The 22,985-nt window shown below is 38.2% G+C and overlaps 1 protein-coding gene across 2 annotated transcripts in view; it reads right to left on the bottom strand.

The window, feature by feature from the left end:
• The window catches only part of CPED1 (cadherin like and PC-esterase domain containing 1), a 135,869-nt gene that overhangs the window by 43,143 nt on the left and 69,741 nt on the right, over positions 1-22,985 (bottom strand). For both annotated transcript variants that reach the window (XM_065743500.1, XM_065743501.1), the window contains exon 16: positions 21,432-21,600. In XM_065743500.1, the coding sequence (XP_065599572.1) occupies positions 21,432-21,600 (169 nt within the window). The remainder of the gene's footprint in view (positions 1-21,431; positions 21,601-22,985) is intronic.

The following is a 22,985-nucleotide window of genomic DNA, read 5'->3' as shown; positions in this document are numbered from 1 at the left end:
TTCTTGATGGAGAATCTAGGTTCTCATATTTAAGACAATAAGGAACCATCTTATTGCATTTCAACACATCATCCAGCTATAAAAGAGATCAAATTACAGGCACTGGTGCTTTAGATTATCTATACCAATTTGAATTTGATGCTATAAATCAGTAACATAGATATTCTCTTACAACTTACTAGTCATTTAAATATTTGATCCAGGATGATGATGATATTATTCTGATGGAACCATTAAGGCCACCAGTAATGATTATGAGGAATTAATGTTGTATTGCATTTCTCAGTTACAAGAAGAACGTCTGCAACTCCACTTGCATTCAGGCCTTATGAACTTCACCCCACCAGTGAAGCATTAGGCAAACTACAGGTGAGAATAGTACTCCCTAATCAGAGAAAACAGCTTCATCAGGAAAACAGTCTGCTTTGACAAAGAGAGGGAAGAATCTGGAACAGAAAGATTGAGAAACAGCTGGAGAAGTTTATTTAGAGTAAGGAAGATTGGAAACCACAAGGTCACACAAGAGACGAAGTGGAACCTGCTATTCCTTCTGTACTGAGATAAAACTTGAGGGAGAAAAAGGAAATTTGGTACTCAAGACTTCTTTATGGAAATAAACCACAACACTATCAACTTCAACTGTGACAAATCAGTTTTTGAATATAAATTCTCTTTGAGCATCTTGGTGACCAAAGTAGGCATAGAGCAACTGAAAGACTGACTAAAAAAGGACCAGTATTTCTGAACTTAATTAGCACTTTCATTAATTATTTTCCATAGGAATTATTAAAATTTTATTGTAGAACTTGGCAATGAAAGCTCTTTATGCCTCCCATCAAACTTTACATATCACTCCCATCAAACTAATATATCACTTTTACTCAACTAATTTTGCTTTAGTCTATGTTTGTTTTAATAGATTGTTTATTTATCTACAATGATTTAAGTGACAAATGTGGTAACAATTTCTGAAAACTCAAGGAATAAAGGTCCCTATCAAAAAATAATCTTGTCTCAGAAAGGATCAGAAGAAACATTCAAAGCAAGAAGAAATATCTACAGTTTGTCCTCCTAAATATAGGCGGAGGTATAAAAAACATTATTCAGTGTACTTTGTTCCGTTTTGCTGCTGTGTTAGCTTGAAATGGGTATTCTGAGTTTCCCAGGGAAATTACATTAGGTATCTCAGTCTTTCTGACACTGAATGAATGGTTTTATCCTTTAGAATGTTTTATGATTTAAGGTCAGTGGTGTTAAGATGCCCTCAGTCTTGCTTTGGAAACAAACATGAATGACTGAGCTGCTTATGTAATAATCTTATGTAATGAGTTTGTCATACTCAAGTCTAACATATACATTTTATCTGGTCTTAAATATATCACTTTTACTCAACTAAGCAAGAAACAAAAGTTAAAGAGACAGAACTGCATTTATTCCCAGAGGTTTGCATTTAAAAGACTGCTGTTAAGAAAATTGGATATTATATGTTGTAAAATCATCACATAATCACAGCAGTAACAATGAGTTATGGTTTTGGCTTTGCTCCACCAGAATTTCCAGATGCTTTGCGAAATGCACAAGCCTACAGTCTGTACTCAGTTACAATAGCTTCAGTTACTTCAATGGGGTTCTCCAGACAGGCAACGCAACAGCTGAAAGTAACATTAGTCCTCATTTGTAATAATAAAGTACAAAAAATATTAAACAGCTTAAGAAAATAGCTGTAATTTTATGACTAATTGAAATAAACTGCTTTATAATGTTAACATAAAACATGCAGGCTATCCAAAAAGAAACACATGAATATAAGTATGGATAATAAAGACAATAAGTAGTGCCAAGTTCCTCATCTGTTGCCATTCTCCTGACACTTTCCTTCTCTGATATGCAAATATTTCATGTAGTTTAGCATCAACATCTCTGCTGGAAGTCTCAAGACCTCACATGCCATAGCCCCAGTTTGACTTTGTATCATCTGGAATGCATGCTGGTCATCACACTTACTTCCAAAAGACTTCTGTATGTTTATTATTGGTTTTGAAAATGTATCTCAGTCATGTGCCCAATTTTTCCTTCAAATATGTGGCCAAAGCTGAGTGCCAAATTGAAATCAGTACACGCAACAGTACATTTCTCAAGTGAACTGATGAGATTTGAGATTTTTCCTCCCCTCAGAACAAACTTTCCAACTTATTCCAAACCAGAATCCTGAGGGTATTATGCCTTGTCTACTGAAAGTTAAGAACTCCTACTAGTGACGTGTAATGCAAGTTTCTCCCTCTGTGATCTACATTTGTTTGCTCTTTAACTGCTGTCTTTAATAGTCTTCAATATGGGTGTATTACACATTTTGCTCTCACTGACAGGATATTTGGAGAGTACCATTGCATTATAACGTTGATGGTCTATCTGTACACTATGAGAGTGAGCAATATCTGAAATCTCTGTGTTTTAAGTTTACTTTCTACTATCATCAGGAGAGAGTAGGTCTGGGATTGAACACCAACTCCTAGCATCCCACCATAGAAAAGCTCTCTCATGTCTCAGTTGCAAGGAAGTAGAACAGCTCGCAACATCCATGCAGTGAACCAGACTAGTGTCTTTTCTCAGCCAAAGGTTCACAGACCACAACCTCAGATCCCAGCTCTCTAAGTCCTTGATACATGGTTCACTAACAGCCCCTCAAATGCTCAGTGATTTGATGCAATAGTTCTGGAGTACCACAGTTCAGTTATTAGTTTTGTTTTGTTGGTTTTGCTCTAAATGCGAGCTTTAGTTTCTCCAGCACTCCGTGACAGTCAAGATGTTACAGTGGAACAGAGAATGAACAAATGAACAAGGAGCAGCAATGCCAGTGGTTCTCATTGTTGTAACAGACAAGAAGCTTTGAATACCAAAAATAAAATACTGAAATACCACTGCAAGTGCACCTGCCAGGGGCTGAGATCTACTGCTGTAGATGTCTTCCTCACGTGGCTGTTCTGTTCAGTGAACTTTCTGTTTGTAGAGACAACTGTAGTACTTTCCTCTGTACACTATAACCCCTGTAAGAGTGTTTTGATCTCAAGGGTACTGAAAAAATTCTTCAGTCACATGTTCCTGCCATTTGTTTGATGGTATAGAGTATGCATACTGCAGAAACCCACGTTGTACATCCATAGGCAGAGATCACATATGCACACATTTATATTAGCACTGTAGGAGAGATGATCCAAGTTAAATTTGTTTATTAAAATTAGATAATTGGAGGTAAAGGAAAACTAGAGATGGATTGCAAGGGGAGAGGTGATAATATCACTAGCACCATGAGGTAGGACAAGATGTAAGTAATTACAGGTTATGGAACACTAAGAATTTAACAAAGAGTGGAAAACAGAACTCACTGTGGACCATAAAACCAAGTATCTCTATCTGTACTGAAGTATTAACTTTCAATACACCTATCCATTTGACCATTTGGTGAGTATTTTCTAAGTTTCTATTCAGGGTGGATGTAAAAAAATATTTACTTCCAAGTTCTTATGTAAAAGCTGGATTGTAATAAAATCCCTCTGCTCTCAGTGTAGGGAAGTGCCAGGCCAAAAATGTCATTGTCAAAGACTCCCTGCAAGCTCTGGAGCATGAGAATTCAGTTTTCAAATCAAAATCAGATGAATCCAGTACTCACAACTTGCTTTGTCAGTAACATTCATGTAGATTTTATCATGGCAACTATGATAGTAATGACTCCTATGTTTTTATGTTGGCCCACGATGTCAGAGGTGGATGGTGGTGGTGTAGCAGTAGAGGTGAAACCTTCCCACCAATATCCTGTTATATGTTGCTGCTGTGTGACAGATGGCAGCAGAGGGGCAGTTTGACACCAATGGCATCTGACATGAAACGGCACATGAAGCAAAGGTGTGCCACTAAATTCCTCCATGCAGAAAAAATTGCACCCACTGACATTCATCGACAATTGCAGAACATCTGTGGAGTCCAAGCAGTGGATGTGAGCACAGTGAGGTGGTGGGTGTCATGTTCCAGCAGTGGAGACCAGTGGAGAACAGTGGATCACCTCCACTGGTACAGATTTTTATGAGTGCAACATGCAGGCTGTTTTTCATCACTGGGGAAAATGCACAGCTAACAGTGGTGACCATTTTGTTCGTAGCTGAGAATTTGTTCTATCAAATACCATTACTGTGTTTGTTACTGCTGTAGTTTCCATGGAAGTAAATAGGAGGCATTACTTTCAGAGCAAACTATGAGAGTTTCCAGCCACAGTATTTGAATTCCCACTTAAAAATAAATAAATAAATAAATAAATCCCTAAACCCTTCCACACCCTCTAGAGAATTCAAGTTATTTCCTGAGGTTTTAATGCAAAGATTAAAGGGCTGGTCCTGCATTATGTGTCTGCTCTTTATGGATCATTTCCTAACATCAGCCATGAATATATAACTCTTGCTGCATTGTTTTTTTGTTTTGGTTTTTTTTGTTTGTTTTGTTTTGTTTTTGTTTTTAATATATAATTTTGTTTTGTTTTGTTTTGTTTAATATATAAATCGTACTGTGGGATTACCAGATCCTCATAAAGACCTCAGTTTTCTCTCTGTTCTCAGCCAACTATCAACCAGAGCATTCCACATGCTGTGTATACTCCTAGGTTAGGCTTGTTAACTTATGCAGCACAAAGAATACAAAGGTTTGACAGAGGAGAAACCTCACATCTTTAACTGCAGACAAAAAAGAACAGTAACCAGTGGCCAATTTGATAACAAAAAGAATTTTTCAGCTCTATGCTGACAACTGAAAGCATTGGAAGATGTAAAATCATATTTTCCAGGTACATCGTGCTATACTTTAAGACATTTTGCAATTAAATGCAAATTAAGTGCAATTAAAAAAAAAAAAAGCTTGAATTATGAACCAATCAGACAATTTTTTTCACAGAATATGTTTTCTTTTTTTTGTTTGTTTGTTTTGTTCTGAATAAAACAGATACATAATGTTTGAGAGCGTTTCATTTAATACTGCTGCTAAGATGCTTTTAGGGAGAATTTTTAAGCATACAGGCAAGGTAACTATGGTAAGTTGATTAGTTTACTACTTTATTTATAAAAATAAAAGGAGGTGTTTACAACCAGAGCTCTGAATAATCACCTAAGTGTGATGCTTCTAATGTAAAAGCTTGCTCACTCTAGCAAAACAAACGAAGAAAAAGAACATGTACAAATTCAGTTCTGCTATAGAAACACAGAATCACAGGGGTTGGAAGGGACTTCTTGAGATCCCTTCCAACCCTAGAGTCCAACTTCCTGCTAAAGTGCATTTCCTACAGTAGCTTATAGAAGAAAGTGTTCAGATGGGTTTTTAATACCTCCAGAGAAGGAGACTCTCTATGTATCCTGTTCCAGTGCTCTGTAACTCTCACCGTGTAGAAATTTCTCCTCATGTTTGTATGGAACTTCCTATGTTCCGGTTTGTCCCACTGTCCTGCAGCTGGGCACCACTGAAAATAACCTGCCCCCACACACTTGAATCTCGCCCCTTAGGCATTAATAAACATTCATAAGGTCTCTCAGCCTTTCCTCATATGGGAGATGCTCCAGGCCCCTCACCATCTTTGTGTCCCTGCAGTGGACTCTCTCTAGAAGTTCCCCATCTTTCTTGAACTGGGAGCCCAGAGCTGCACACAGAACTCCACATGTGGTCTCACAAGGGCAGAGAAGAGAGGGAGGATCACCTCCTTTGGCCTGCTGGCCACATGCTTTTTAAAGTAGTCCAGGCCATGAGGGCACACTGCTGGCCCATTGTCAGTCTATTGTCCATAGGACAGACTATTGGCTTTTTTCGTTAAGAAAATATTTGCTACAAAAAGGAAAACAGCAAATAATCTTGATGCACAGACAGACAGAAAAAAAGAGAAGGAAAGAAAAAAGAAAAAAAAAGATAATTTCCTTCTGTTCATTCCCTGTTCCCTAGTTGATTATTGTGTCCCAGAAACTTCTAAAGGCTTTGGGAAATGCCTGTTTATGACTAGTTCAGAAGTGATGATTAAAGCCCCACAGATGTATAAGGAACTCATTGACATTTATTGATGTCTCTGTGCCATCAATAAATATGCCTTGCTGAATTACTAATGTAATATTTCACATAAAATTGACATGAATGTGTATTTTTTTCTAACTAAAGAATAAGTTAATTTTCCATAAATATCAAAGAATATTGTCATGAAAAAGAACAAAGGAATTAGAAGACAAAATCCAGTGCCAGTGATAATCACTACAAATATGTTTCTGTTTTAGGAAGAAATAAGTAGTAATTGTCCTGTTATAGCACTGGACAAATGTGAACATGGATGCAATTATACACACCCCAGACTTAATAAATTCTACTTTGGGCCAGCAAAGGCAAAGACATATGGTATTATTCAGAACAAGCTGTCCCACTAACTTCACTGGAAATGTCCACAGTATGTGAAGTTCAGCATGCACACCTCCTTGCAGAAAAACATACTAAATCTTCATGTTTTCCATCTGAAACCTTGTCAAGCCATGGGGATTAGAGCTCTCCCCAAGTATTTTCTGGGTCTTTTTGTTGTCACCATATTGTTGCTCAGTTTCTGCATCCTGTCAGCATTCCATTTTGCCTACTATTTATCTGGCAGCTCCCAGAGATCTTTGGTAATATCAGAAACAATTTCTATCAGTCCACCCTCTTTCACAATAAAATTCTGAAGTGTCAAAGGTTTGTCTCAAAAATAAAGCAGCAACAAACACTAAATGAAAATCTGCAACCTTTCTATCAAGCTTTTGACAATGCTATTACAACAAATTAAATGATTTTACTTAAGAATGTTTTTATTTTAATTAAAAGCAAGTAATACCTAGAGCATTTCTTTTCTCCAATCTCTTTTTTAAAATTTAATCTGGAGCTTTAAAAAACACTAGGTTGTTGGACTACAAAAGGAATAGCACAATGGAAACAGCAGTCACAGTCCCTTTCTCTTTGGGATCAGCAGTTTGGAGTAAGATGTAATACTGCATTACGTGACATATCTATTGCATTCAGCTCCCCTTCTCTCCAAATTCTCTCCTCTTGGAAATTTCTAGAAAGCTCCTTCAGCTTTTCTAAAATGATTTCATTGCTAAAAAAGTAAAAAATAGTTTGATTTTACCACAGGTGAATTCATTCCTGATTCCTGTTATTTTTTACCCCCACCCCCCCAACCCCTTCCTGAAAAGAGGAGGTGAAGTGGACAATCAGATCACCAGACAGAAATTTTTAACTATTTTCCACGTTTCTCCAGTGAATCATTACAAAAAGTATTTTGCTTCTTACAATATATTATCAAGAAATACCATGTATCTCCATGCAAAATCTTAGTCTTATCTTGAAACACATGAGAAAGGTCTTCATTGTTTTGTCCGGAGTTTAAAAATATCCATTTCTTAAGGGATGGGTTATTCTCAGTTTGACAAAGGCTGAACTTCCTTGCTGAAGCACTCTTTTTTTCTACAAGGAATCGGGTTATGAGGTCTGAGTGAGTGGCAGCAGTTTTAAACCTACATCCTATCTGAACTCACAGAACCACAGAACTGTAGGGTTTGGAAGGGACCTGTAGAGATCATTGAGTCCAACCCCCTGCCAAAGCAGCTCCCTAGCCCAGGTTGCACAGGTAGGCGTCCAGGTGGGTCTTGAGCATCTCCAGAGAAGGAGACTCCACCACATCTCTGTGCAGCTGTGCCAGTGCTCCATCACTGCACTGTGAAGAAGTTCCCACATACATCTGTGCAGAACTTCCTATGCTTCAGTTGGTGGCCTTTTCCCTTCATCCTATCACCACACACTGCTGAGAAGTGTTCAGCCTCATCCCTTTGCCTCCCGCTCCTTAGATATTTATAGACATGGATCAGATTCCCTCTGAGTCTTCTTTTCTAAAGGTTGAACAGACCCAGGTCTCTCAGCTTTTCCCCATGAGAGAGGTGCTCCAGGCCCTTTATCATCTTTGTGGCCCTCTGTTGAACTCTTTTGAGGAGATCCATGTCTTTTTTTGTACCTAGGAGCCCAGAAATGGAAACAATACCCCAGGTTATCACACATAAGATTGGAAGGATGTTGCAGCTCTCTTCTTGTATACTCCAAATTAAGGCATTTTGCAGTATGTAGGAGTTGTAGAATAACAAAAATAAATAATTCCAACAAGAAAGAAACCTTTTTCTAACACATGGGGAAGGAATACACTGAAGCACCTGATTTACTTCTAGTAAAGTAAATTTACTCAAAAATGTCACCATAACACTGACTACAAGTTAAGTAAATTACACAGATTCAGAGATCCTTTACACAAAATAACCTAGAAAAGATGAAATTCAATATTTGAATGAAAAACTCTATATTCTACCAGCTTGAGGAATTTTGTTTTTCTCCCTAAGGGTTAGATGTAGGGCACAACACTCATTTTGCAAGCAAAGGGATAACAGAATGACAGCATGAGACATTGGCCCACCTGCACCACATACTACTCAAATTCTTTACCGAACCCCAGAGGACTTCTGGTGCTTCACTGTCATGGCTGTTTCGCTTTTCATGCCATGCTCAGACACTAAGCCACTCACAACTGGTCTTTCTTAAATAAACCCCAGAAGCCTTTGATCTGTTTTCTACAAGGCTTCCCAGAAGATATTGGCATCTACTTTATTTTTCAGACAACACTGATGGAATGAGATTTATGAATAACTTCTGTCCTCCAAAGCAGTCTGGTAGTAAGCAGCTGAGCACATGCCACTCAATGGAACTCACTATGGAGCAGCAATAGGATTTCACTTTCTTAAAATTTTTGTAAAAATATATTTTTCAAGGTCAGGACCACTGCCAGTGTGAACACATGCTTGCAAACTGTACTGGACTGAAGATAGCAATTATGATCAATACTGAGGCTGGACACTTTTAGCCAGCAGCTTCAGTGCCTGCAAGGCAGCTTCAGCTTAGGCTGGAATTTTAAAATTGATGCATTTCATTTCAAAGCACAAGCATCAGATTCAGAGCAGCGTGTCCAAGCTTCCAGTACCTGCCAAAAACATCGACTAAGAATATTCAGAAAATAAAAGTCCTGAGTTCTAAATCTAATTGTTGCAGCACTAAACAGTGTTTCTTTTTTTTTCCCAATAGTATATTTATTTCCCTCTTATATGGTTATATGAGTGAGTGAAAGGAGCCTGGGTTGTACAGAGATTCCAGCTGGTAAACATGCTAGATTCAACAAAATAAATTGAAACGAGAAACAAATAAACTATATTTAATTATATCAACAACAATCACATTTAAAAATAAAATAAATCTGAAAAAATCATTGCAGTAATTCTTAATACAGAGATCTCACACAAGACCCAGGAAATAACACTAGTGAAATAGTTTTGTCTTCCTTGAAATAAAGTGAAACATACCCCCTGTCACTGTATTTCAGCAAGTACGTAGACTTTACCTGCAGCAAAAGGACCAGGTATCACTGCAAGGGGTACAGTAGTAGCATGTGAACTTCAGAATCTTTTTTTAAAGATCATGCTCATTTTCTCTCAGTCAGATTCTCCACATGTCCTTACAGAGGTACTGGCACTTTGCATTCTGCTGTCTGGAATAAATCTCACCTTCTCATTATAAATTTAGTTTTAGTTGGTCACCAAATTTTTGCAGCATCCTGTGACTCATTTATCAGAATCATTATAATTTTTTATATTTATTTCAATTTGACTAATTCAAAAAACAGATTAATTGAATCAACATTCCATCAGTCATCTTGAAGTTCACAAGCAATTGTAATAGCTAGAGGTCTCTACCCTATATGGAGCAAGGCTGGCCTAAATGCTGACTTGGCTTCAATTACTCTACGGTGACTGATTTAACTTAAGTGCTTCCTGATTTATATCTATGCACTGTAACCCAGAGCAAAATTAGAAACACTTATCACACATCGGTTCTCTATGCTCTTTTACAGCATGTTTCATTCTGTTCTGGAAACACCTAACTTGATAACATTTATCATGCAGGTAGCGCATTTGTTTTGTACATCTAAAAGAAAAAAAAAATAGGTTGAAAACAGTGAAAAAGTATTAAATGGCCTGAGCTCCAGGTGGCTTGCTTGCTTGCTTAGTAAAGTAACAGTATCTGCTGAGATGATCTTAGTGGTGTGGATCCTTTTCTTTACTAAATACACACAGTAGGAAGTTTTCCTCTGCCTTTTTGTCATCTTTACTGCTCTCTTATTTCATGACCTCTGAGTTAATCCTTCTATTCTCCCTATTAGCAAGTTTAAGCAGGCAAACTTCAAACAGACTAGCAATGGGTCACAAGGTTTAATGGGCATGTAGATAATCATCTAAATTACGTTTCTGGAGCTGATGGGCCAGACAGTCTTAGAGAGTAACTTTACCAGCTTTCACTGTTAATCAGCAAGGATTGTGTGTCTCAGTACGTATCTGACTTTGCCTGCCTCCCAGAGGGGCTGGGTCCTACTGACTGATTAGCAAAGGCAGCTGCATTAGCTTTCTTCTCCCACAAAGTGCGTTATGGGGGCAGAAATGACTTGAAAGGCAAATGTGACCACAGCTCAGACACCAAGCACTCTCTTCTCATCGCTGTGGAATTGCTGGCCCTCCTCTTGCAGATTATGATACTCAGCACAACAGTTGCTGCCAATTTTTATGATCTGTTAACACTTAGGAAGCCTCATGATGAAGGCTCCTCTTTCACATCTATTGTGGCATCATCAACGGGAAAATTCAACAGCTATTTCACATTTTCTGATGAATCTCAGAGTAGTGTATGAAGTGAACTGAAAAGAACACAATAATTGAACTGTCAGTAGTGAATGCCCCAGAATTCAGCTTTGAAACACAAACTGTAGAGGGATGGGTGAAGAGAATAACAGTTCTCTGTAGGACGCAGACAGTCTTATAGCCTATGAAATAATGATGGATATATACTGTAAAGCTGACTTTCTCAGTGAAGATACTCATAGAGGAAAGTGAGACTCTTGTTCATCTTATACTAGGAGTTGTGTTTTCTATCTACCTTGATCCTGAAAGGAAAAAGAGCAGTTGAGGATTGGTTTCCTTGACAGGCAGAAGTGTCTCTTTCTGATATTAGGCTTGTCTTTCACAGTAGATGTTTTTCAATTATTTATTTTACTGCTTTTTAAACAAGATGTCAAATAAGTACAAATTAAAGCACCAATTAAACACAATAAGCTTTCACTGACTTATGTGTACGTAGCATACACCAATACCAACACCCTGTACAAACAAGATAAGTTGTTTTAAAAATCTGTATAACTCTAAACAGAGAAGAATCTGATTAACCAGATAAGGAGCTCAAAACTGTGTATTTTGGATATCAGTTGAGAACATTCTACAGCAAGAAACTACTTTGTTCCTAAGTAAAATCATCAAGAACACTGATTGCCTTATTTACCTCTTCAGCTCTTAGAAAGGAAGTTGGATTTTGACTTTCCACAAGTTTTCCACTGAATCATAGAATGGCTTGGGATGGAAAGGACCCCAAGGATCATCCAATATAGCTATGGCTCCTGTGACCTAGGTATTACTGCTTCAAACTGATGTTAGAAGGACATGCATTAGCCCAAATACTTCTTTCATTCTCAGTCCACAAAGCATATCATCTCTAAACACCTCTAAACATGTTTTCCATTTTGTCTGGGACAGTCCTACATCACAAAGGCTGAGCCACAGTTTATAAAACCTTCAAGCCTCAGTTTTGTTTCAGGTATAAACAGTGGCAAGGTATTATCCTGTTTGCCTGCATTTATGAGGCCACCAGAGGAAGATGCCCACATATGCCACAGCATTTGTAGCTCTTTCAGTGATAACTGGACAGAACTGATCAAACATGATGCTGGACCATTAAACCTATGACAGAATTTCATTCATGTCAAATCCTTTACCAACATAATACAAGGAAATAAGATCATAATTTCAAATCTTCTTTGAGAGCACACAGCCTGAAGAACTGATAGCCTTTACACAGCCCAGCAATAAATTGCTTCAGTCTCCATTGTTCCATTGTACCATATGGCTGATTTGTGCACCCCCCTCTGCACTGCCACGCCTTGCCTATAGCACAACTATTGTTTCTAGAGAGGCATACTCAGGCATACTATCTTCTCTGCACATTCATTTTTGAGCCCAGATCATATTAATGAACACCAGTGAAATAAGACGAGCAAGGTCAGATCCAAAGAACATTAAAGTCAGTGGCAGTCTTTTCAGTGTTCAAAGAGCTAGGATTAAGGATATTTTTCATTTATTTTACTATTATGCGTATTTTAAAAATGTCTTTTGCTCCATTACAAACTACAATGACCATTTATATATTAAAAAGTAATCTGTAACATGTGCTACACACACTAATGTTATTGTGATTACCTTCTAAATACTTTGTCTGTATGCCTATACTGATTTGTCTGCAGCTAAAAAACTGTCATTCTGATTATGTCTGAAAAACTTTGGTACAGTGCTAGACAATCCATGAATCAGGTACACTGACATACAAACACCAACATGGCCACTTACCCCAAATAGGAAAGCTGGGAAAGAAGAAATGCTTAACTCATACTTGTGGTTCTCATACGCACGTGGCTCATGAGAAAAAATTTAGTCTTTTTTACAGTGTCTTATATTCTGATATTGCACAGTCAGAAATGTAAGCACAGAATAATTATGGCCTAGATCTTGAAGCACAAATTTAGCACAGTTAACGTAGGCAATGAAAAGCCTAAAAAATAAGAGCCTGGCCCACCAGGGTGATTGAGATGGACTCTCTCTGTTTCCAGGCCTCTGACCAGTCCCTGACTATCTCCAGGGGAATCACTGGCTTCCCTCCAGAGATCTCAAGTGCCTTCATGACATCCAGACTCTGAGGAGAATGCCCAGAGCCAGCTGGTAGTTCCTAGCACCATACATGAGGATGCATCTTTTCAGGGCTGTATGGCTCTGCCTGCTCAGGGTCTGACCCCAGCAATGTGCTATTGCAGGCAAGAGGCAGACAGAAGGAAGTGACCTTCCTGTAAGTAATCAGGTTGGGTTAGGATCCCCCCAAGAACTGTCACCAGGATGGCCTTGGGCTTGAGTGACTCAAAACACTGCTCTCCTGCCCTTGCTGGGCCACAGCACAGAAATGCACGAAGGAATCCCTGTGGAGAGCAGGGAGAAGAAAGAGAAATAAGCACATAAGAGTCTGTATTGCATGGAGCTTTCTGTGAAAATTGCTACTACCAGTTATCTAGCAAAATGGAATTGGTTACTGGGCCTATGTCACAACAAAATCATCCGAATTAACAGCAAAAAAAGGACTGTAAGCAAAAATCTATTCCAAATACGGGGGATGATTGGCTGATAGCTTAAAACAAACAAAAACCCTGTAACTAAGAAGAATTATACAAAACCAGCTTTTTGATCAGCTTTTCCAGAGAACTGTACTCTCCCAGGAGCTGAATTGCCTACCCAGCACTTACTGCAGTCTGTCTCCTTTCACATTCACCCACAATGGCTCGCTGCTATTATTTAAAAAGACATTTCAATCCTGCGGTTAAAGGCAGGGAATCAAAATACCGTTGGTCAACTCTGATCTGTCCTAGCAGTCCATGATGGACTTGGAGAATGCACTGTATCTGCAGCATCTGTTTCGACAGCACTGCGTCTGCCTCAGCATTTCCCTTCCTGCAGCACCCTCAGGAGCAGGTATTGCAAGACATCTGTCAGGCTACAGTGTCCAATCACACACACCACCAGTGCCAGTGGGATCTTGCTCACCATTTGCAATTATACTGGTCATAACTTGGCTCCCTAAGATCTGTAGTCATGCAATTATGAGTATCTACTCAGCTGGCTCCTGGGAAGATCTTCATCTTTATCTTTTTTTATTATGCATGCCTATGAGATGACATAAACAATTGTATCAAGAGGGAGAACAGCCTGAACACATGAGAATAGAATTGCTCTGTAAGGTCGTTGCAGTTTATTTTTTACAGTTTTGTTCCTCCCATAATTATATACTAATAACATTCTTCTATGGCAGTATAATAGCAAAATAACCCTTTAAGTCAGGATTCACCTAAATGACTGCCTAGGATGGTAGGATGTTCTTAGGAAGGTTGTGCTAAGCTGCAAACATGCAGAAGATGGAAAGGAAGGCAAGGAATTATTAAATCTGTTGTGCAAATAGAAAGTGCTGCAAACAGTCCTGACTGGTGTCAGTAAATTCAGGGGTAATGAAGAATGAGATCACTGCTCATTTAAGAAGCGCCTTACTACAATACTGTTGCCCTACAAAAGGAAGCATAGTTAAAAAGAAGGCTGAAAGCTGTCAAAAAATAGTATCTCTTTAGGAGTGAATCCTTCTAGCAACCTTATACTTCCTCTGGAAAGGATCATAAATGAAATGAGTTATTTAGTGTCATGCTCCATCCCTGGAGGTGTTCAAGATCAGGATGGATGCAGCCCTGGGCAAGCTGGTAGTACCAGATCTGGAGGTTGGTGGCCCTGCCTATGGCAGGGGGTTGGAACTTGATGATCTTTCTAGTCCCTTCCAACCCAAACCATTCTATGATTCTATGATCTCAGTCATAATCAGCTTGGAACTTCTGAATAACTAAACCAGAATTCATATGGCTTCCCTAATAGCCCTGCAGGCAAGTTGTTTACTAGTGGTCTGTGTAACACAGCATTTCCCGTATTCAAGCCATCGTAAGAATGACAAATGTAGCTGCTGCCTGGAAAGACATTCTCTTCTCTCTCTGCCTGACACTTCTGTAGAAGCTTCCTGGAGGGTATCTGGCATTAATCTGTTGTCATATGTTAAACAGGAAACCTCACTACAGAAAGAAGAATAAGCACAGCTAATATCAAAGTAAGAAAATAAGCAAAATACATTGTAAAGGAAGAATATATGCTTTTCTCCAGGCAGACAGACCCAAGCTAGACTTGAGCTACAAGTCTGGGCTCTGTAACGTGGCATCCCTAAAATGCTGGAGGCAGTGATGATGGTCCTAGCTAGGCACAGTCTACCGGAGGTTAGCTCTGAAGCAAAATTTCATTCCACTTCAACTGAAGCACAGACATACTGATTTTTTTGCTGGCTCTTCCCACCTTATTCCAATTTGTTCGGAGCACAGCAGTTGTCTGACAGGGAACAGAAATTGCTAGAACCAGTGATTAACAGATGATGGTGCAGATTATATATGAAGTCAACTATGTCGGTGAAGGAAGCATTTTTATTTATAAAAAGAAAATCTATAAGTATTACATTAATTCCTCCAAGGAGACATCTCTGCTTGGTTGAGCTTTCCAGACCTCCCTTTAAAGCAGCAGATACTGGCTGCTGACCAAGATATCAGCCTAACAGCCACATCTCTGATCCTGACATCCAAAAGGAGTTCAGCACAGAACAACACAAATGAAGAGAAGATCAATCATAATGGTTAACTGCTCCTCTGACTCATCCACAAAGCAATATTTTAAATCATCACAAAGGCCATTCTTATAATTAAGAAAATGTGGCAAGCCTTCTCTCCCCAATGGCATAGATGTTGACAGTCAGAAAATGCTGACTTCACAAAACATTTTGTTCTGATATACACAGAAATTAACTCTCTACTTGAAAATTAGCTCGGTGTATTTAGCATTTAACCTTCCACCTTTAATAACTTTTAAAACACACTTTTTAGGAACAGCAAGTTGTGTTATTACATTAGGTGCTTGTAGATATTTTACTTGTTGTAAATGATGAATATACATCTTTTATCTTTATATGCTTTAAAATCCTTCAATGTTTTTTAGATTTTTGTGAGCTGTTATCTCACCATGCATTTAGGAAAACTACTAAAAATTTCGGCAGCTTTTCTGCAAGTGAAATCATTCACTAACATTGCCTAGCATGTCTAATGGAAAAAAAATTGGCCATTCATTGCCATCAAAACAGATACTCCATTAGTGTAATTTGGAATTGCTCCCTTTAAATTAATTGAGGCATGTTGGTATATAGCAGCTGAAGATATTAGCTGAAGATAGAATTTATGTCAGACTCTGTATTAGTTCTCTAATCATTGTGGAGCCTTCATCTGAAATGCCACGAATTTAAGAATGTGTTTTTCGCTACCTACTTGCTCCCCAAGTTTATATGAGAACTACTCTATTTCCTAGTGAATGGTTACAGGCATACAAAACAAAACCATTTATACTTTATTTAAGAGATCAATAGCAACACAAGTGTACTTCTAGTGTTGTGCGTTTTCACCAGGAAGTCACATTTACAACTTCTGGATGTGAAGCTCCTGTTTAAAGTCAGATCTCTTTTTTTTCTGTACAGCTGTAACTTTTCACTCATAAAAGCTTTAAACCCCATACGGATGTGAATTTCTTTCCTGAACAAAGCAAATGCTGACTTAACACAGCATCCACTGCCACTCTTTTGGATCTGGTTGCTCCTATCCCTTCCATTATGCTAACGCAGTAAGACTAGGAATCATTTCCTAGAAACTAGTCCATTAAAAAGTTCTTAAAAAAGGTCTCCCATCTGGTTCATGCATAGCTGCAGGCAAGGAAGGAATGCTTAAGTTGGCGTTACTCCTGGAAAGATGACTGCCATACTATGCTCCCACCACTGCTTCTGAAGAAAATTTAAAGCAGCGGCTTGAGTGTTTCAGTTCTAAGAATGAGTGAGCTTTTTGCTTGTCCCAGCCATTCTTTCTGTGAAAACAGAGTTATATTTCTGGAATCCAATGATTGGCAAAATCTCTAGACTAACACTTATACTAACATCACAGATTTTGAGCAGGAAATTTCTATTTAATCAAAGGATATTCTTTTGAAGAAAGCATATGCCATAACAATAATGCTTTTTAAAAAAGGAGCAGTAAAAGAAAAAGAGAGAACTCGAAGTAATTTGTTTAAAGTTTAGGGTAATTTTTGTTGCTGTTTTCTGGAAATAAATAAATAAAAACCAAGAATACTGAAAAAAATTCTGACTAACTGTAGATGTGAGAAGACGAAGGAATGCAATGCATGACTGCACATATAACGGACTTTCATTTTCTGAAGGCAAAATTAAGCTGACTTCGCAAATAAGATAAAATCTACTTGTTGATATGATTTGGCTATAGATTCAATTCGAGAGATGCACCCCCAGTATGTCTTCAAGGGACATGAATGAAGCACTACCAAGAAGATTGACTGCTACTGCAGTGAGTACTGCAAAAAAAAACCTGAAAGTCTGCACAAAGCATCCACAGAGCACTAAGGACAGAAGAGATGTGTGGTTCGTCATAGAGGTCACACAGAATTTAATGCAACTGATAGGAAATACAGAGGAGGTGAATGTGATTCAAACCTGTACTAATGAGGACAAGATACTTATTTCTCTCCAAGGCTTTTTGCCTTTTTATTTTTATGGACACTATTCCATTTTTGCAAGTTCAATTTTTTTTATGAAAGCACCAAAGAAGAGTTCATGTTTCTATAACTGTCACGATTTTTACATGTACTATCTGGAACGAAAAGCATTGTAATTGCAACAGCACACCATTCAAAATGAACTTGAAACATCAAGTTTTTAAAGTTGTTTTCTTGTACTTTCTTTCTCTCTAAGTTCAGAAAGCTGTAGAAGGGGCTGAACATCCTTAAAACACACACTGCAATGGTCTGACTCTGGAAGGTACTTTTGCAAGTTTTATGCAAACATATAAAGCAGATGATACACACTGTGGCTAGAAAATATAACACTAGCTAACTATTCCTCACAAAGAATACAAAACAAAATTATTAACTGTATTACTAAAATATATACACGAGTCACCTGTGACGGCAAGATATGACAGCTACACAAGTTCACAGTGCCAAACAAGGTTCCCCAAGCATTTGATGGATCACTGTCAATGACCCAAGCTACACAAAGAGTAGCAAAGAAACATTCACACATTTCAAGTGGGGTACATCTATTTAAGTTAAATCTATTTGCGTTTTAAAGACAGACCAGTAAGAATGAATAAAATAGTCTGCTCTTTCTGACATTGTGTGCATAAGTAGCTCTGGAATCTTTCTCTTGCGTGTAATGTTGATACCCTGTTTTTTTCTGCTTTCTTACCTCTGTCTTGGCATTGCAGCTTCATAGAAGATAATTAAATGGCAACTCCTCTCTCTAGAACATTTATTTTGAATACTGTCATTCATTCCACAAAATTAAGTTAAAGCACCAGCCAACCTTTCCACCTGCAGTGGAATACTGACAATACCTTCAGAAAGCAGAACTCATAATGGAAGGTAACAAAAGCACTGAAGTGATGTGATGTGATGCCACAATTTGTCCCCAACTAATCTGGTTTCAATGAGGATATTACAGCTACTAACAAAAAGGAGAAAGGACAATATTTTCCCCCTTTTAGAGGCTGCAAGGCTTGGAACCACGCACTTCTTAATTCAATAGCCTTGATATTAATCCAGGATTATTCAACTGCATGAGAATTGTTAGAAGACTGGAAATAACATCCCGCACTCTGTCTTTTTATGGTAACTTTCCTTATAGTATCAGCTTGCAGTGAAACCTGAATATCCTAATGGGATTAAACATAAAAGAGAGTCGGGAAAAAAGTCTGTGGATTAGAACTTTAACTGAAGCCTTCTGTGAGAAAGACCACACCCCTGTCAGTGACCTTTCTCTCCCGATGTGTGATCCCAGTTTTGCCTAGTCAAGTGTCCAATGGAGATTCACGCTGTATTTATCCTTTTGCTCCTAAAACAGGTGTCTTATTTCCAAGAGAACAAGCACTCATGCCATTGATCAGGGTGTATTAACCCCCCCTGCAAGGGCACATAATGTTCTCTGGTATGAAATACACAATGTAATTATGCTATTTAAGAAGTGAACTTTCTATTGATGAAAACCATCACCCTAAGTAAAAGTCAGGAAACTGTTGTAGTAAATAGGGAAAAGGAAAATGAGTAGGCTTCTGAGTCTTTTAGAATGCCATGTCTATCACCAGCTCCAGCCTTTGTTTTTGAAATGTGCTCTGTGATAAGTTTACCTTTAACATCTAAAAATATGATAATTTAGAATCTCATACTGTATCTTCAGAGCTTTCATTAGATACCGCAAGAATGCTTTTCATCTCATTTTTACTCTATACTCCTTGAGTCCTCCCTAGCTCTGAACAATTATATTTAATTAGAGAGCAGTTATTCACAGATGAGTGGTAAACTAAGCTCAATCAAAATTAACTTTAAAACATTTCATTTTTATCATTCTAGATCTCTTTACCTTGACAGTGCTTCAAAGATTCATACTGAGTCTCATAAATGCTATCATAAAACTTTAACAACAGTGTAAATTCTAGTGTGGGAGGATGTGCAAGATGTTGAATTCCTTTTTCTGTATCCAGTTATGCCGTTCTAAATTGGGTGACAAGAGGGGCTTTCCTCACATCATTCCAGATAGGGTGTTTTTCTACTAGTGCTCATCTTACTGATAACTCTTCTGGAACCAAGCCAATGTTATATCCATCTACAAAAGGCATGAGGAAAGACCCAGGGAACTACAGATCTGTTAGCCTGACCTCAGTCCCGGGAAAAAATTATGGACAAAATAATTCTGGTACTGTTGAAAGGCATTTGAAGAACAAAGATTTTATCAAGCGATACCAAAATGGGTTCACAAAGGGGAAGTCCTGACTAAATAATTTGATCTCCTTCTATGATAAGGTCACTCATTTAGTGCATGATGGGAAGGGAAGGTGGTGAATGTAATTATCCAGGATTCTAGTAAGGTCTTTGATACTGTCCTTTGCAGTACCCTTCTAGAAAAACTGTCCAGCTGCGACATGAACAGCTACGTGCTGCTTGATGAATTGGCTTATCAGCAGACCTCACAGAGTTGTAGTGAATGGATTTACATTTGATTGGTGGCCTGTCACTAGTGGCTCAATTCTAGGGCTGACTGAGTTCAACATTTTTATCAGAGACCTGGTGGCAGGAGTAGAATGCATCCTCAGTGAGTTCACTGATAACAGCAAACTGGGAGGAGCTGCTGGCTCTCCCAAGGGACAGAAGCCTTTCAGAGGGACCTAGATACAGTGGAGCACTGGGCAACCATCAACTGCATGAAATTCAATAAGGGCAGATGCTGGGTTCTGCTCCTGGTAATTCACACTCAAGATGTCTGGCTAATTGCTGTACATTTGAATAGAGATCTTAGGCATTACATGCTTTAATTATTGCTTGTTTTACTGTAGCAACTACTAGATCTAGTGCTGAGCCGGTGCAAAGAACAAAAAGATAATCCTTAACCTTTTAGGTTTGTAAGTTAATTCTGAGAGAAGACTCAACAAATGGGTAGTGTGGTACCAGACTCACCACAGTCAGGTAGGCAGATCAGCAGTCAGTAGGCTGTGACTGCTATATTTTATCTGACAGTTCTGATTTGCGGACTGAGATAAATATAATCCATCAACATTTATAATATGGGTTCTTGCAGTAAATTCCAGTGTTCGTTTCTTCATAGTTAAAAAAAATACTTATTGATCTGATCCATCACTTAAAATGCTCAGACTTTGCCCATTCTGCAGTATACAGAAAGAAACTGGAAAAGGGAAATAGAGTTATGCTACAGGTTGTTTTTTTTTTCCTGAAGAATTTCATTATCATCATAGTTTAACTGGAAGCTTCACTGTTTCTTTCTTTTAATTTCTTACTTCCAACTTTGTGTCTGTCTCAGCTCAAGCCTCCCCATCTTCCCACAGTCCCCTCTGAAGCCCTACGGGACAGATACTCACACTTTCTTTTTTCATTCAACAGATCCACTGTTTCCTAAAGGTTGTTATTTGTTAGAAATAATTAATTTGTATACCAAAACTTATATTTAGATAAATGGGATCTAAGGAGAAATTATCCCTTACTTTTGGCCAGTGTTCTGTAGGTTGTTTGTTTTCAGTTGTGTCTGTTAGGTTTTTAGAATAAACACTCTTAAATCATAAATTTTCCGGCATCATTTGTCCTGAACAGTGTTATATGTCCCGAGATCATAGACATCTTTGGTGGTAAAAGAATTTCCACAGCTCCAGTGGCACAGATAAATAGGTACAGAAAGTCCAGTCTGCCCCATCACACGGTACTGAGCCTATTTTCCGGCAGGTTCTCTGATGGGTAAGTTTTGGCTGACCAAAGAAAGGATTAATTAACCTAGTGTTCTTGAATGCACGCTGACTGTAACATAAACTTATTTTATATATATATATACATAAAAGTGCAAATGTTGTATTTCACACAACTGTAGCACAATTATAGCATTTAGAGCCCTGGTTCTACTCTCACCAAATCTAACACTATACAGAGAAACCAGAAAAATCCAATATTACTTTATATAATAAAAAAAAAGAAAGACAATACCTGCACAAAACCACATATCATATAGTCATCAAACAAAGGCAGACTAGGGCGGTCCTCTCGATAAATTTTGATTTTATAGCTGCTCACAACCTGAGGACTGGGCTGCGAATCATCTGTTACAAGAACAACAACTCTGTTCAATCCAAGGCCAAGTGGGTAGTTAGCAATGCTGAAAGAGGGAAAAAAAAAAAGGAAGTGAAATTAACACTGAATAAACAAAGATTTTTACTGTGTTGCCTATGGCAGCTAATCTTGCTTCCTGAGACTTCTATTTCTAAAAGATTATTTCTCCATATGTATGGTTTTACATAAAAACAGCGCACATTGTTTTCTAAAAAGAGTTTGAAATTCCTTCAAGGAGACAAAATAGAAGACAGTGAAACTCTGTAAGAACAGCTTCAGTGGCAGAGACAATTCTGATGGGAAATCTGTGAATGGAGGCACTAGGGACAATAATTCCTGGTGGGTTCAAGTCCAGAGTGAAGTCCAAAGTGAATAAGGAGGACAAAACCAGACTAGAAGTGTCACCTAGCTGTGGAAACTGTTACTAGCCTAACATGATGGAATCCAAGACTCAGTCTGACACAAGAACAAAGCTTGACTGTGTTCTTCTTCCAATTTCAGTTAAATGAGGAATGCTGGAAGACTGCTCATCCAGAGCTTTTACTTTTCAGTGAAAAGGGCATATGGCTATTCTGTTTGCATTTTACAAGGAGTATCTCTCATAGTTTTTGCAGACCTTCATTATCTCACAGGGCCTCTTTTGGTTGTAAAGGCTATTAATATTAAAATACTAAAAAGCTGGATGGCAGAATTTTACAGGAGCTTTTTTTTTCTTCAATAATAAACAAAGATTGATTTCTTCCTGAAATTACAGGAAATACACTAGGTATAAGATCAGCATAATAACAGCAACTGCACAGACCAGCACTTATTGAATGATTATTAGCAAGCATTCCAAGTTGAAGTATCCACTTTGCAGTCAGTCAAAAGGCAGTGTGTTGCATAGGTACTTTGTGCCATAAATAATAGCTAGGTAAGGAATGGTTAAGAGTGGATCCTGTCAAGCAACCATCTTTCCTACTTTCCCTTTTAAATCTTCAGTGATAAACAAGGAAATCTTTTACTAATGGCTACTGAGTACACAGGCCAGTCCTCTGGTTCTAAAGCACCTGGTGCAGATAAGCACACACTTCCTGACCCTCTCAGCATCCTGAAGCAGGGTGGTCTGGCTAAGAAAGTCTACTGGAAACACGTGTTGGTATCTGTGAGCAATCTGGCTGAGAAACCTAAAACTATACTAAGAACTTCAGTAAGGATTAAACAGCATGGATAACTGCGAGTGAGTGCTCAAATCTGATATTTACTGATGACTTTGCTCTCTCACATGTCCTCCAGCATTACACCACTCAAAAAGATCGGACAAGCTGGAACTCTTCCTGATGTCAATTCCTTACAATGTGATCTGATAAAAATTGATCATTCTGAATGAATACATTTGAACTTATTTTCTCTATTGGTCCTACCTTACCTAATTAGACTGCTGGCAGAGGG

The sequence above is a fragment of the Cyrtonyx montezumae genome, unplaced genomic scaffold, assembly GCF_038088225.1.
Source record: "Cyrtonyx montezumae isolate F1298 unplaced genomic scaffold, pur_monq_1.0 scaffold_3, whole genome shotgun sequence".
NCBI classification, from domain to species: Eukaryota; Metazoa; Chordata; class Aves; order Galliformes; family Odontophoridae; genus Cyrtonyx; species Cyrtonyx montezumae.
Note: the sequence above shows the minus strand (reverse complement) of the source record. Positions and strands in the feature narration are given on the sequence as shown.